Consider the following 16,248-nt stretch of genomic DNA (forward strand, 5'->3'; position numbering starts at 1 on the left):
TCTAATTTCATTGTGATTTTGAGAAGATAAACATTTTTGCTTCTGTTTTTAACTGAAGAAGTTTAGTATATATCTGAAACTAGGTTTTTTATAATAATTTATATTAACAGTAGTTTAAGTCCAGGTGTTACATTAAATATTGATTAATTTACAACAAAAGTATATGAATCACTGTATTTATAAGTCCACAGAAGAATTTGTTCAGTAGTTTCCTACTACATTCATAGAAGTCCCATTGATTTCTTGACAAGATTTCAGAAGTGGTTTGCCTGCCTGCCTGCCTGCCTTTCTACTACTGAGACAAAGTGACCGGCTCAAGGTCACCCAGCTGGCTTTGTGTCTAAGACAAGACTAGAATTCAACTAATGTCTTGGCACTACACCAAACTATCTGTGCCTCTGTTTGTCTATCTTTATATTTATGTGGATAGTCAACTAATGACAGACAACATATTTAATACTCCTGAGTCCTATTTTCCCTAGAACAACCACTTCATGAGGTGGGTTAGGCTGAGAAGGAATGACTAGCCCAAAGTCACCCAGCTGGCTTTCATTCTTAAGGAAAGCCTGGAACTCACAGCCTCCTGCTTTCTAGGCCAGCAATTTAAGTTACATCAAATTGGATCTTTAGTAGCATAATCTATGGCACTCTGGTAATCTTAAGAGAAAGTATAACAAAGGAACATGAAATTAAAAACATATTTTGCTATGTATGATGTTCACATCAAGAAAGAAAACAATAAGGGAAAATAAAAAAAATAGTGCGCTTTAAAACTTTACATAAGCCTCTGCAGAAAGCTAGTGTTTCGTCATAATCTAACAAGGAATATACTTTTAAAAGCTATACACAAATGAACTGTTTTCTTCTCACACACTTCTCAAATATACAGTCAATGCACTGATCCTTTTAATTCCACAAAAGGCAATATATCCTGAGCATCCTTGTCATTCATACTGGCATTGTTATTTTCAAAGAGAATTCTGTTCTCAAATTCAAATATTGGCATGGAGGAAAAGAAAAGAAAAACTGTTTCGAACTGTACATAATGTTTACTGTGCCTCAGATCCGTCCTTGATCTGTAAATTGCTTATGACCTTAATATTTATCACTATATTTATCTTTCAAATGATTCCCTTTGACAGGCAACATTGTGTGATGTCAAACATTCTCATTTCTGATTTATTTTATTCAGTGGTTACAATTCTGATGCTGCCTTTGATGCTATCAATTTTTATTCTGTGTGTCCCCCAAGATATCAATGGTTAATACTAGGGTTGTTGCTTTAGTTGTATCTCTGATACATATTCCATAATTCCATTTTATTGGCGAACTTTCCAAGTAAGATAACATCTTGTCTATTTAACGTACAACGAACTTGGGGCACTAATTGCCTTGTAATTCAGTTTTAACTATAACTATTTGGACATATGAAACCGTAAAATGCTTTACCAAAAATTAGACATAATGTTTGAAGACTGAATAGCTTTAGAACCAGCTGCTGAAGCTGAGCATTTCAGCTTAAAGAAAACATTGGGTTAATTGTATCTTTTAACATTTGCACAGAAGAGGAAAGTGTGTTAGTTACTATTCTCAATTAAAGAACTAGTGTAATATTATCCAAAAAGGTGCTGGATTTTCTCTATTTTAGGGAAAATAGATATCTGTTCAGAAGACTCACTATGCTTAAATCTGTACCATTGTTAGTATTCCAGTTAACTATAACATTTAGATTCAGAAATAGATAAAATCCTTATACATACATGATTCAGCAAAGGCAGATTAGATTATAATATTCCTATCTCACTTGATAGCCTGCTGGTATTACAAGTATTTTAAGGATCCAAAGCTATATCAGTAATAAATACAGGTCTATGAGGTATTAAAATATAAATCCTTCTCCAGCTTGAAACTCTGCTAGAATTTCCTAACAATAAAGATTTTTAGAACTGTAATTTCAACTGTCTTTGGAAAATAGAATATTTGGAATGCTGATATCTATAAAATATATATAAACCTTACTGTATAAGGTTTATATATTTTATATATACAATTGTTGTATATCCACATAAAAGCCATGTGTTCAAGAAAAGCATCACTTTGTAAGTTTGCCACCTTGAATTACTGATGGTTATAACAGCAGGATAATAAAATCTAATAATAAATATATGTGATATATACAATATATCGCGCATCTGTATATTTCCTAATATATTAGGAAATTTCCTAATATATTAGGAAATTAATATATTAGGAAATTCCACACAGTTGCTGGGCTATAGTGACACTATACTTAACACATGAATAAGATATCAAAAGCATTATAATCTAATTTTTTTAGTGGCAGCTCTTGTCAATTTGCATTATACAATGCATGTATTCAATCTCATGTCATAGATTACAGAAGGCATAACTGTACAGTATAATATAAGAAATAGCCGTAAGACTTTGCTGCTATGTAAAGTCCACACAGGCATTTACTTGAACAAGTAAACTTGATATTTCAAGAAACTATCTCGATAATAATTGTGGAATCTAGTTTATTCATTATTTTAAAATTAGGGAGAGAGTGATATAGACATGTTTTTATTAAATGTGCAGCTAATATTGAGGTAGGAAGCATTGTCAGTGCAGGGATGGATCAGAAAATTATGCAGAATGAATAGCTTTAGAACCAGCTGCTGAAGCTGAGCATTTCAGCTTAAAGAAAACATTGGGTTAATTGTATCTTTTAACATTTGCACAGAAGAGGAAAGTGTGTTAGTTACTATTCTCAATTAAAGAACTAGTGTAATATTATCCAAAAAGGTGCTGGATTTTCTCTATTTTAGGGAAAATAGATATCTGTTCAGAAGACTCACTATGCTTAAATCTGTACCATTGTTAGTATTCCAGTTAACTATAACATTTAGATTCAGAAATAGATAAAATCCTTATACATACATGATTCAGCAAAGGCAGATTAGATTATAATATTCCTATCTCACTTGATAGCCTGCTGGTATTACAAGTATTTTAAGGATCCAAAGCTATATCAGTAATAAATACAGGTCTATGAGGTATTAAAATATAAATCCTTCTCCAGCTTGAAACTCTGCTAGAATTTCCTAACAATAAAGATTTTTAGAACTGTAATTTCAACTGTCTTTGGAAAATAGAATATTTGGAATGCTGATATCTATAAAATATATATAAACCTTACTGTATAAGGTTTATATATTTTATATATACAATTGTTGTATATCCACATAAAAGCCATGTGTTCAAGAAAAGCATCACTTTGTAAGTTTGCCACCTTGAATTACTGATGGTTATAACAGCAGGATAATAAAATCTAATAATAAATATATGTGATATATACAATATATCGCGCATCTGTATATTTCCTAATATATTAGGAAATTTCCTAATATATTAGGAAATTAATATATTAGGAAATTCCACACAGTTGCTGGGCTATAGTGACACTATACTTAACACATGAATAAGATATCAAAAGCATTATAATCTAATTTTTTTAGTGGCAGCTCTTGTCAATTTGCATTATACAATGCATGTATTCAATCTCATGTCATAGATTACAGAAGGCATAACTGTACAGTATAATATAAGAAATAGCCGTAAGACTTTGCTGCTATGTAAAGTCCACACAGGCATTTACTTGAACAAGTAAACTTGATATTTCAAGAAACTATCTCGATAATAATTGTGGAATCTAGTTTATTCATTATTTTAAAATTAGGGAGAGAGTGATATAGACATGTTTTTATTAAATGTGCAGCTAATATTGAGGTAGGAAGCATTGTCAGTGCAGGGATGGATCAGAAAATTATGCAGAATGAAATAGATGATCTTGTGAACTGAAATAATAAAAGTAAACGAAAATTCAATGTGTGTGAGGTCATCATACATTAGGAACTGAGGGCTAATCAGGCAGAAGCTGAAGGGGAAAAGTGATATCTAGATACTAATTAGTCATAAGATGAATACAGGTGAAACTCAAAAAATTAGAATATCGTGCAAAAGTTCATTTATTTCAGTAATGCAACTTAAAAGGTGAAACTAATATATGAGATAGACTCATTACATGCAAAGCGAGATAGTTCACGTCTTGATTTGTCATAATTTTGATGATTACGGCTTACAGCTCATGAAAACCCCAAATTCACAATCTCAGAAAATTAGAATATTGTGAAAAGGTTCAATATTCTAGGCTCAAAGTGTCCCACCCTAATCAGCTAATTAAGCCATAACACCTGCAAAGAGTTCCTGAGCCTTTAAATGGTCTCCCAGTCTGGTTCAGTAGGAATCACAATCATGGGAAAGACTGCTGACCTGACAGTTGTGCAGAAAACCATCATTGACACCCTCCATAAGGAAGGAAAGCCTCAAAAGGTAATTGCAAAAGAAGTTGGATGTTCCCAAAGTGCTGTATCAAAGCACATTAGTAGAAAGTCATGTGGAAGGGAAAAGTGTGGAAGAAAAAGGTGCACAAGCAGTAGGGATGACTGCAGCCTGGAGGGGATTGTCAGGAAAAGGCCATTCAAAAGTGTTGGGGACTTTCACAAGGAGTGGACTGAGGCTGGAATCAGTGCATCAAGAGCTACCACACACAGACGGATCCTGGACATGGGCTTCAAATGCTGTATTCCTCTTGTCAAGCCCCTCCTGAACAACAAACAACATCAGGAGCGTCTTACCTGGGCTAAAGAAAAAAAGAACTGGTCTGTTGCTCAGTGGTCCAAAGTCCTCTTTTCTGATGAGAGTAACTTTTGCATCTCATTTGGAAACTAAGGACCCAGAGTCTGGAGAAAGAATGGAGAGGCACACACTGCAAGATGCTTGAAGTCCAGTGTGAAATTTCCACAGTCTGTGTTGATTTGGGGAGCCATGTCATCTGCTGGTGTTGGTCCGCTGTGCTTCTTTAAGTCCAGGGTCAACGCAGCCGTCTACCAGGAGATTTTGGAGCATTTCATGCTTCCTTCCGCAGATGAGCTTTATGGGGATGCTGACTTCATTTTCCAGCAGGACTTGGCACCTGCCCACACTGCCAAAAGTACCAAAACCTGGTTCAATGCCCATGGGATTACTGTGCTTGATTGGCCAGCAAACTCGCCTGACCTGAACCCCATAGAGAATTTATGGGGCATTGCCAAGAGAAAGATGAGAGACATGAGATCGAACAATGCAGAAGAGCAGAAGGCTGCTATTGAAGCATCCTGGTCTTCCATAACACCTCAGCAGTGCCACAGGCTGATAGCATCCATGCCACACTGCATTGAGGCAGTAATTGATGCAAAAGGGGCCCAAACCAAGTACTGAGTACATATGTATGTTTATACTTTTCAGAGGTCTGATATTGTTCTATGTATAATCCTTGTTTCATTGATTTCATGTAATATTCTAATTTTCTGAGATTGTGAATTTGGGGTTTTCATGAGCTGTCAGCCAGCGTGAACTATCTCGCTTTGCATGTAATGAGTCTAACTCATACATTAGTTTCACCTTTTAAGTTGCATTACTGAAATAAATGAACTTTTGCATGATATTCTAATTTTTTGAGTTTCACCTGTATAAGCCACCAATGTGATGCAAGTACAAAGAAGGAAGAGTCAATTCTATACAATGAGGAGACAAAGTCAGTTTTTGGATTTATTAAACAAGATATTTATAATTGGAATTGGGGTCGTGTCAATAACTTTATAACAGTCACTGAAGACCTCATCTAGAAGGCTGTCTAATGTTGGCTCCATATCAAAACCATAAATTTAAAGTAGAGTAAATAAACATAAGAGCAAATATATTAATTGCTGAAATGAATTTACTTTATGAAGAGATGAATTGAAAACTTTATTTCTTTAGTTGGAGGAGTGTGAGAGGAGCAGTAATAGCACTCTATGGATACTATTAAGGGAAATAATATTTTTAAAAGGTTATATTTTTAAAAATAGTAAATAAATAAATAATCCTAAATCATTAGATCTGAAATATGAGACAATGCCTGCCTAGTATGGGAATAACTATATGGTATATGAAATTCTAAATAGATCTACAGTTGACATAACTAATACTTACCTATGCACACACTACTAGGATCTTAATTTTTATGCCTTACTCATCTTTTCTCTGAAAAGGCAAACATTCCTTAAATTGCCACAAACAATATATATTATTCTTTTCACTAAGCAACTCTGCCAGCACTGTTTTTCATGCTATTTTATATAAACAGTAGTCCTTTAAAATTGGGTGCACATTGTCAGTTGCCACAAAATTGTAATGTTGAGATCTTGAAAAAAAATTATTAACAGTTTCTAGGTTCCCTAAAATATTGGGGCATGGGGAATCCCTTCAATTGCATCAAATCTGCTTTGCAGTTCATCAGGCAGTCATAGCTTTAGTATAACTCAGTGATTCCCAAACTGTGAGCCGCGGCTCCCCAGGGAGCCGCGCTATCGTCATGGGGGCGCCGCGGAATATCTGCGCCCGCTGGGTCCGGCGCTGATGCGCCATTTCTGGGGCGTCTGGTGCGCATGCGCAGTTGCAGGTCGGATTTCCGGGGAGCCGCGGGCGCGTCTGGTGCGCATGCGCAGTTGCAGGTCGGATTTCCGGGGGAGCCGCGGGCGAAAAAGATTGGGAACCTCTGGTATAACTTCTGCAGTCATCAAATGAATACCATAATATTTTAAAGATGGGGCTTAGAAATAAAAGGTTTCAGGAAGGAAAAGACTAGGAAGATTACAGGATACAACATAACCTACCTCTCTGCAAATTGCCAATATCACTAGTCTTTACCTCTGTAACACTCTCAAAATCATCTTCAGCAATTTATCAGCTTCCTCACATCCAAGCTGTACAGTAGATGCTTTCAAATTTGCAAGTATAGTCCTTCTACAAGTTCTGACATAAGTAATAATTTGTCTCTCTTGATGATTATTACTCAAGTAACAATAATGTTTATCTTGCAACATTTTCTGCATCTATATCAAATATAATATTTTAGTAGTAGTATTAATAGTAGTACCTGTGAGAGGGATCTTGGAGTCCTAGTGGACAACTATTTAGATATGAGCCAGCAGTGTGCAGCAGCTGCTAAAAAAGCCAACACAGGTCTGGGCTGCATAAACAGAGGGATAGAATCAAGATCACATGAAGTGTTAGTGCCACTTTATAATGCCTTGGTAAGGCCACACTTGGAATATTGCATTCAGTTTTGGTCGCCGTGATGTAAAAAAGATGCTGAGACTCTAGAAAGAGTGCAGAGAAGAGCAACAAAGATGATTAGGGGACTGGAGGCTAAAACATATGAAGAACGGTTGCAGGAACTGGGTATGTCTAGTTTAATAAAAAGAAGGACTAGGGGAGACATGATAGCAGTGTTCCAATATCTCAGGGGTTGCCACAAGGAAGAGGGAGTCGGGCTGTTCTCCAAAGCACCTGAGGGTAGAACAAGAAGCAATGGATGGAAACTGATCAAGAAAAGAAGCAACTTAGAACTAAGGAGAAATTTTCTGACAGTTAGAACAATTAATAAGTGGAACGACTTGCCTGCAGAAGTTGTGAATGCTCCAACACTGGAAATTTTTAAGAAAATGTTGTATAATCATCTGTCTGAGATGGTGTAGGGTTTCCTGCCTGGGCAGGGGGTTGGACTAGAAGGCCTCCAAGGTCCCTTCCAACTCTGCTGTTATTATTATTATTTATTGGAAATAACAAGTATCTTAAAATTTAAATGAATTCCATTGACCTGGCATTACTGAAAATGTGCATCTACAATTCTCTGTAGATTCCTATTCTCTATTGATAATGCTTACTATTTGCAAATAGCAAAACTGATACGTATCAGCCTAAAAATGTTTTTGTGTATTTGAATTTCTATAGAAAAGTGAGGTTTTTGTAATCTGAAACAAGGGTTCAATGATGATGATGATTTGTTATACTTGTATGCTTCCTGCTTCCTAACAACTCTAGGTGGCTCACAACAATCAAACAAAAAATTACAATAAAATCAGTAAAAGATTATTTATGAAAAGAGATTTTAGGCAAAGTAGATAAAGTTCTTTAGAAAGAATATTTTCTGCAGAGTCTCTGCAATTATAGGGTCTTATTCCTACTCCTCACACTAAAAGAGATTTTAGCACTAAAAGAAATACTGAGAATAATATTGGAGAAAGAAAGGAAGATTTTGTAGAACAAATTATCTTTTAAGTTTATTAAAGAATAATCTTTAAAATATTCAGAATTTAAAGTATATAATATTAAATATAAAAATCATATACAATTTTGCCTTGATACAATAACTAATTGGCAGTTTCATACAAGGCTTTGTTTTTACAGCTACATAAAAGGACAAACTCTATTCTTCAGTATCACTTTTCTTTATGTTAAACCATAGTAGATCCATTTGTCATGTATTCCTTTTTGATAAAGATTAATTTCTTTAATTTAAGTGAAAACCACTTCGAATCAGTTTAGAATAAAATCCAAAGCTGCACATGGTCAGCGTGGGATTTTCCTCAGGAGAAGCAGAAGTCATATCCTTTTTCCCATATCACTTCTTCGCTTAATACTAGAGCATCTCCGTTGAATTAATTTTATTAATAAAAAGCCATTTTCTTTTCATTTAATTTTTCTTCTACAGACTTTAACTATTTTTACCATTATATTTTGCTTGTAATACCGCTTTATAAATCAGTATCAGCTTTTGCATTTGTAGCCTGTGTCAACAGCATTGCAGGTTGCTTTGGCATTCTCCTGTACATTCATTTAAAGTACCTCTCATTGCAGCATATTTCACAGAACACTTATATTGGTTTTGCACCACTATCCCATGCACTGCTCAGTGTGCACTGAAATATTTTTATCCATTTGATAGCAATATTTCATATTGCCTTTTTTCTCTAAACAATTGTTTTTAGTTAAAACTCATACTAATGTCTTCTTTTTCTGAAGAATACATTTTAAGCCATTTCGGAACGCAATAATTTTTGTCAAAATAGTCAAAATAGCATAATGATAAAAATAAGGTTTCAGTAATGAAGGGCTTCCAAATGTATCCCAAAACTGTACAGTCCATGTCTAATGAGTTAGATGCTAAAACTTAAAAAGGAAGGAGTTCATACTATATGAATCTTCTTTTTTAGATGATAAAAAGAGAAAGAAAACACAGTAGAATATTGTACTCTATGTTCCACTTCCACCTTCTTTCCTCTGAGAAAGTTTTTTTGCATTATCCATACAAAGTCTGGTATCATCAGACAACAATAGCAAAGCAGGATTCTTGCATAAAATCGCAGTTACTTTATGGATTTATGTTTTCTGGACAAATATCTAATTTAATACACTAGCATATTGTTCCATCTTTTAATATTTATTATAACAATTGTCTAATTTCATTGTAATGAAATTATGGAATCCTACTGCTGCTTAGAGTTAGATTTTTGCCTGCAACATAGTTCATTTGAATTCTTATCACATAATTTAAAAAAAAATCAGAATCATGGTATATTATATAGCTATTGAGTTCCACAGAGTTGTGAAGATTTGGCTCTTTTCCAATGCTTTGAGCCAGAATGACATTTGAGCCCACTGTATGAAGAAGAGAGTGTGGTTATTCCTAGCCTTGGCTGTGTATAGAAACTGTTTGGGTTATTATGCTGGATTAATTTTTATATTGAATACAATAATAATTTAGAATAAATTATTATTCCAAATATTATTTCCCAGAACAATAATGAATTAGTCAGGCAGTCTTATAAAATCAATAATTTAATTAATAAACAGACAGCTTTGTAATGTAATTTTATGAATATATGATTCCTTTATTTCCTGAGAGTTTTCTGTGTACATCTTTGAGCAAAATACTATACCAAAATAATATAAAGGACTAGCACTTATACTTGACGAGAGGACTAAAATTTTACAGCAGTCCTAGTCAAGCAACAGAGCATTACAATTATAGAAACTAAAAAAAACCACTAGTGATTTTTCCACAAGGGAAATTGTTCATCCATCAGTAAGATTGTTACAAGATAAGAGACAATGAAGAGAGAGTTAAAATTGCTTTAGCCTATTGAATCTTTGGTTCCCTCTAGATTCAAAAGCCTGAATTGGTTTTGGAGAGATAGCATAAGAAGTTCCTAGTAAAAACCTTAATGGGTTGATCATAGTTTCAGTCACACTAGCAAGCATAAGTAATGTATGATATTTTCTGAGGGAAGGTGCAGCTTATATATTAAAAGAGAAAGGAATGGGTCCACTATTAATACAGAGATTTTTCCCATTATTTTCCTGTAATACATGCGTTTGAAAAAGTATTATTTGCAAAGGAAGAGGGATGCAACAAATATAATATCCAAATACACCTGCAAGTAATTTCATGTAAATAAAAGCTTGCATTTACAAATGAATGTACAGAAAGATAAGAGAAAAATTAAGAGAGCTATAGCAACAGAAAGGGTGGTGTGTATTACTGAAGGATAGAAAAAGTGTTGAAAATGTTTTCCATAACCAAGAACTCCCCTCAGTGCTAACATATATAATGGAATAGATCTCTGATTGGAAGCATTGATTGGCTATGTGTTCTGTTTAAATAATTAGAAGTGGAGCATGAAAGGGGGGGGGCAGGATGCTGATAGGATAACCTGCTTTAAAAGGAGTCGAAGTGGTTACTTATCTTTATACCGACAGTATCTATTTACTGAAATCACAAGATATAATTGTGGCCAGTGGACAAGTGACATTATCTTTACACAAGCATTATCTATATTTTATTTGGGTGACAAATAATTGTCTGGGTTCTTAAATAAGATCTCCAAGGTTGCTACATTACACTAGTTCTTTGTCTAAAAGAAAACAACCTGTCTGCAATTGTGCCTTTTATAAAAGATATCTGAGGAGGAATTATCTTCGTTTGAAGTGACCTGCCTTAAGTGTTAAAAGGATGTAGCGGAAAAGCAGACCTTTGCTGGGGTTGGTCGGGAGTACCTGCATTATTGAAGGATCTTTGTAGTGATGCCTCTGGAGAGGGTTTGCCTTTATAATTATATGCAAGTATCACACCAGTAGTGTGATCCAGGTAGGGACTCAAGATCTATTTTTACGTATCACATCTATTCCGGAGACACCAAGCTCCCCCCACCACCAGCTAGCTCTCCTTCAGGGTAGGCCAGGGTGATCATGTCCTTTATTGTTGTAACTCCCAGATTGTGATACTCTCACAAAACTGTTGCTAGGCAACAAATGTGGTTACCAGGTCTCAGCGAATAGCTGAAGGGAAAGCAAAGTGTTGCACCATTGTAGAGTAACCATAGCAATGACCTACTATTACAGAGTGGAGAATTATCATTAACAATGTTAAAGTATCATACAGAAGCCTGGGATCCTGAGACTTCCCAGCAGCATCTCTGCATAATTGCGTTATCCAGGAAAGACTCTAAACTCTTGCAGGGCACCTAGTGACTGGAGTGTTTTGCAGGAGGGATTATGATTAGATGCTGATCTACCAAATCTCACTCTTTCACTCTGAAAGCCATTTCAGAGTAGGCTTCTTGCCCTACTATGTTGGTTTTATCTAGGAGAGGGCAACGGTAAGTACTATACTTACAAGGGCAAGCAAAGAGGCACATTTAGAAAGCCCCTTCCATTCAAGACATAGCAAAATAACAACGCCACTGGGAAGAATTTGGATGTTTTCGTAGAGTAACAAGCAGCCAGCCAGGATATGTATCCTCACTAAAGAGAAAATTTTCTGTTCACAGCCTGCTGAATTTTTATCTCCATTGTCTGCCTTGGCACAACCTGTGAGAGGACACAGCTTTGGAAAGTGGCTTGAGATGAAGTCAAGAATTTTTAACAAATCTTCCCCATCCTCTTTCCTGCCCTCTCTGCTCATAATTCACCCAATTGCCTAGGGAAGACTATGACGACTGTTGCCTTCCCCGCCGCCGCGAAGGCACTTGGCTCGCAAAGAGCGCGTGTCTTCTGCACTTGTGTACGCGGGCGGGTGCGCGCTCTGGGGCTTGATGGTGGCGCTGCTGGCGCCCGCGTGTATCTCCCGCTTCCCAGCTTGACCCTTTCCAGTTTGCTGCCGAGGGCGGGGAATGCTTCTTCTCCACACATACACACACACACACACCCAGCCCCGCCGGTCTCCCGGGTTTCCCCGCAGGTAGTGACGCGGTGCTCTTTTTCTGTGTTGCAGGGACGGAGCGGCACGAGCTGACCTCCTGGAAAAGCTACCCGTCGATCTTTCGGTTCTTCCACGAGGCGATGGAGGCGAAAACCAGCTCGGGCAAAGCGGCTCCCACGCGACGGTCGCAGCGGATCCGCTACGAGGAGCTGTAAAGAGGGCGGAAGCGGCTCCCCGCTTGTCTCTGGGCAGGCGGCGCGCTGCGTTCCCAGCCTCTCATTAGATTGTTTTCTTCCTAGAGCACAGGGTCGCCGTCTATACATCTAAGTAGTGTTTTGCATTATTTCTAGATGAGTGCAACTGTCAAAGCAATATGGGTTCACTGCTTATGCTTCCTGTGGGCTGTGGCTTGGATTTCGGGCTGCCCATCAGTGCGCAGATTAAGGCTGACAGCAGCGCTGCACGGCGCAGTCTGGCGCAGCTCTAATTGCCCCGGACGCAGCCCTGCCCTGAGTTGATGGCGGGCTGCTGCTGCCGCCGCCACTGCCGCGGCTCTTCCCTGGTCCTAACGCCCGCCTTCTCCCGGGGCCGCTTGCTGGCTTCCCGCCCGCTCCTCTCTTCCCTCGCCCCCGCCACTCCAGCCGCCCAACCGTCGGTCCTCGTTTTAGACGGAATTTATTTCCGTTTCGGAACGTAGGCCCGTATGTGCTAGACGTTTTAAAGTAATTTCCCGCAAACGTCATTTGGAGATTTTTGTTTTTTAAAGGTCCCGCGTTTTATTTTTTATTTTTTTATTTTATTTAAATCGACCTGAGGGGATAAACCGCAGTGCTCCTGTGCTGGTGATCTCCAGTGATGCTTTTCTCAGTGATTGGAGTATAACTGCTTAAGACTCTCACGTAGCCACGACATATTTTTGTTGTCTTTTATGGGTAGCTCGTTTTCTTTGAATGCTGAAGAAAGCCTCTGCGCTGAACTTGCAAATGCGTTCAGTCGATACCTATTTTTTTATTTTGGGAAAAATTGAACGATTCCGAGTAGGACTGCTGTAAATCTCAATTGTGGGACCGAACTCAAACACACCCAGTTTTAGTGCTTGAGGAATGCACTTTCCAAAGGGTTTATTGTTTTGGAATACTTTAGGGTTTTCAGGGAAAATTGCTGGATCCTTTTAAAAAGTAGAAATAGCAGCAGTAGTATTTTAAAGTGTTTCTTCTGATGCTTGGTTGGCATCTTTATTTTTTATTCAAATAGATTATCTATTTTATGACAGATCAAATAGCTAATAACTTTTTTAAAATGCTGGACCAGAATTCCACAAATCTAGCCTTTTCTGAGGCAAGGCAAAGGGAGAAGCAGCAACATTTTCAGTTTGGCAAAACAGGGTCAGCATTAGAAAAGAGCAGTCCTCTCTTGTTGCTGAAGGACATCACCCATCAGTGCCCCCTCACATGGTTGAACTCCTCACGGGGAGATTCGTTTTTCCTTAGTCATTTGGCTATCACTGTGAAATATTGATGGACAAAAAAAGGGTTGGTCCTCATTTAATGATTACTTGTTCAATGACTTTGAACTTATGACAGCACTGAGCAAATGATACAACCAGTCCTCATACTTATGGCTGGAACAGTATCCCCATAATCACATGATCACCTTTGGGACCTTCCCTGCCACCTTCCCACAAGCGAAGTCATTGGGAAAACTGGCAGGAAGTCAGAAGTCACAATTGCATGAGGTCCTCACTTAACGACCTGCGCAGTCCTCACTTAATAACTGGAGACTGCCAGACCTGCCATCACTAAGCCGCACAGTCACATGACATCGTGTTTTATGACTGCATTGCTTAGTGATGGCAGCTCCAGTCCCAGTTACTGTTGTTGGACTAGTTTTACTGATGCTACTATAACTAGCATTATTATCAAAACAGTCCTAATCACTTTTAATGACTTGGGCTTAAAAAGAAGCCCATGCAGGCATGAATCCACATTTTGTCAACAAATATTTCCAATTATATGAAATGAGTCCTGCCTCATCCTTGGGCTATGACAGTGCCTACTCTAAACATCCATAGGTGTGGCCTATATCAAAATTGAGAAGCCAGCCATTTTTGCTTCTCCGGGAATTTTCTGCTAACGGCTGCCGCCTGATGCAAGAATTTAGCACACTTAGCAGGTTGATCCAAAACTGTCAGAAAGTAGACAATGTCAAGCGACCAAATTGCTCTGGGTGTCTTGAATGAGCTGGGTGTGAGAACTATGACTTTAGCCTCTTTGGAAGCACTAATTGTCATGGGCTGTAGGATGGGTGCCAACCATATAGCAGTTGAACAGCACACAATACAGTCATTTTATTCTCTCGTATGGCTTTACTTCTGATGACACTAAATCAGAATATTGATCGCCTTTCTTTCATTGTATTTATTTGACAGTTTTGAAATTGGAACCACTCTTCTTTCTACAAACACGCATTTATAGTGAAGCTTTATGATTTCAGAAGACTTCAGGAAGAATATGAAGGGCTTTTTTTTGCCCTTATGTACGCTTATGATTAAATGGCTGTCTTACTCATCTGAAAATGTATTCTCTGATATATGCCTCCCACTCAGGGCAAAAACTAGATCACTGGATTGTTCCCTTTGCTGGAAATCCACCAAAGTGATGCCCCAGGTAAAAGCCAAGACCAAGTAGCTCCCAAGGCTATCTGCTTCTATTAACTAGGGTCTCCATGGGTGTAGATGCATTTGTGCATCTGTCTACATACTGTTGCTTCCTCACCTGCATTTTTTTTAAAAATTCCCTCACATATCAATGGATATCCTTTGAGTCCTGGAAGCCATAAAAATGTGGAACTGGGATTTTTATTATTTTTTGCAGCAGATGGTTGATTGTTCCTCAGTTTTACCAACATCCAATCCAGTGGGTTGCTTATGGTTGGTTTATTTAGTTGTTTAATTTAGCTTATCATTTCTTCTTTGCCTGGTCATTTCAGTTTTTATCTTTCTTTGTCGCATCAGTGGTGGCTAGAAATCTTTTTTCCTCCTCTCCTCTCCCCATTTATGTAAATTCTGATTAAATCCTGGATGTTTCTTCTCTTGTGTGCTGATTTGTTTGCTGTTTTGTATTCCTTATAAATTGTACTGTTGGAGGTTTTTTGCCCATAGTCATAGGAAAATAAAACACCATAACCTGCAATATCTCAGTCAGGAAGCCTTTTGAGGCTCTCAAAGTGCCAAATCTGATCAAACAATCAATCCCCACCTGTTTTTAATTTTTTTAAAATATCAATCATCAATTTCTACTTCACAGTGCAGACCCACAAGCCCTAAATAATGGGGCAAAATATTGTTGCCCAGTTAGCACTCTTGCTCTTTGTGGACCAAACTGTAAGGGAAATATTAAAGATTGTCTCTTTCTATTTACACTGAACCTAGGAACAATAATAAAAATAAAGATGGTTTTATCTTCTAATATTTAACTTGTGTTGAGCCTTATTGAATAATCTTGAAAAATGCAATAACCAAGATTGTTTGTTTACTATCTGGGACCAATTAGAAGACAGGATATAGGAAATAGCCACTTTTTCTAAGGATCACTTGAGCCATTTGACCAGAAGCAATTGTTGAAAACAATCCAATCATGTTTGTGTTGGCATAGTAGTACTATAATAAGGATATGCTTTATATTGCCATAATATCATATGGGCAAGCAATAATCAGAAAACTTCTCCGCCATCTGAAGGAAATCTGGATTGTCCAATCACATGTATATTATTATTTTGTACTGTACTACAAGTTTTTAAATACTGTTTTAGCCATTCAGATCCACTGATATGAGATGCACAACAGAGGGATGGATGGACATTTTTAATAACAAAGTCCTTGTTAAAAAAGACCAGACCAGGCCTTATTCTTTTCAAAAAGGGTTGAAGGAATAGATTTACATTAACAAATTAAATAGTAATATTATACTGAATTAATGGATTTAACTAGAAGGCACAAGGCTTTTTTATAAAGAAAAAGAAAGCAATTGCTTTGTCTTGATGCTTATATCTCAAAGCTTGGTGAATTTAACAGGAATCCCAGAGCTCATTTTCATGTCCCTCTAACGTGGCACACAAATGCCCTT

General features: G+C 37.2%; 1 protein-coding gene across 3 annotated transcripts in view; it reads left to right on the forward strand.

Annotated features, from left to right (window-relative positions):
* Positions 1–13,492, forward strand: part of FAM172A (family with sequence similarity 172 member A) — a 244,694-nt gene extending 231,202 nt beyond the window's left edge. For all 3 annotated transcript variants that reach the window (XM_058168209.1, XM_058168211.1, XM_058168210.1), the window contains one exon: positions 12,197–13,492. In XM_058168209.1, the coding sequence (XP_058024192.1) occupies positions 12,197–12,339 (143 nt within the window). In that variant the 3' untranslated portion in view covers positions 12,340–13,492. The remainder of the gene's footprint in view (positions 1–12,196) is intronic.
* The last annotated feature ends 2,756 nt before the right edge of the window (positions 13,493–16,248 follow it).

This window comes from Ahaetulla prasina, chromosome 2 (genome assembly GCF_028640845.1).
Source record: "Ahaetulla prasina isolate Xishuangbanna chromosome 2, ASM2864084v1, whole genome shotgun sequence".
In the NCBI taxonomy this organism is placed as follows: Eukaryota; Metazoa; Chordata; class Lepidosauria; order Squamata; family Colubridae; genus Ahaetulla; species Ahaetulla prasina.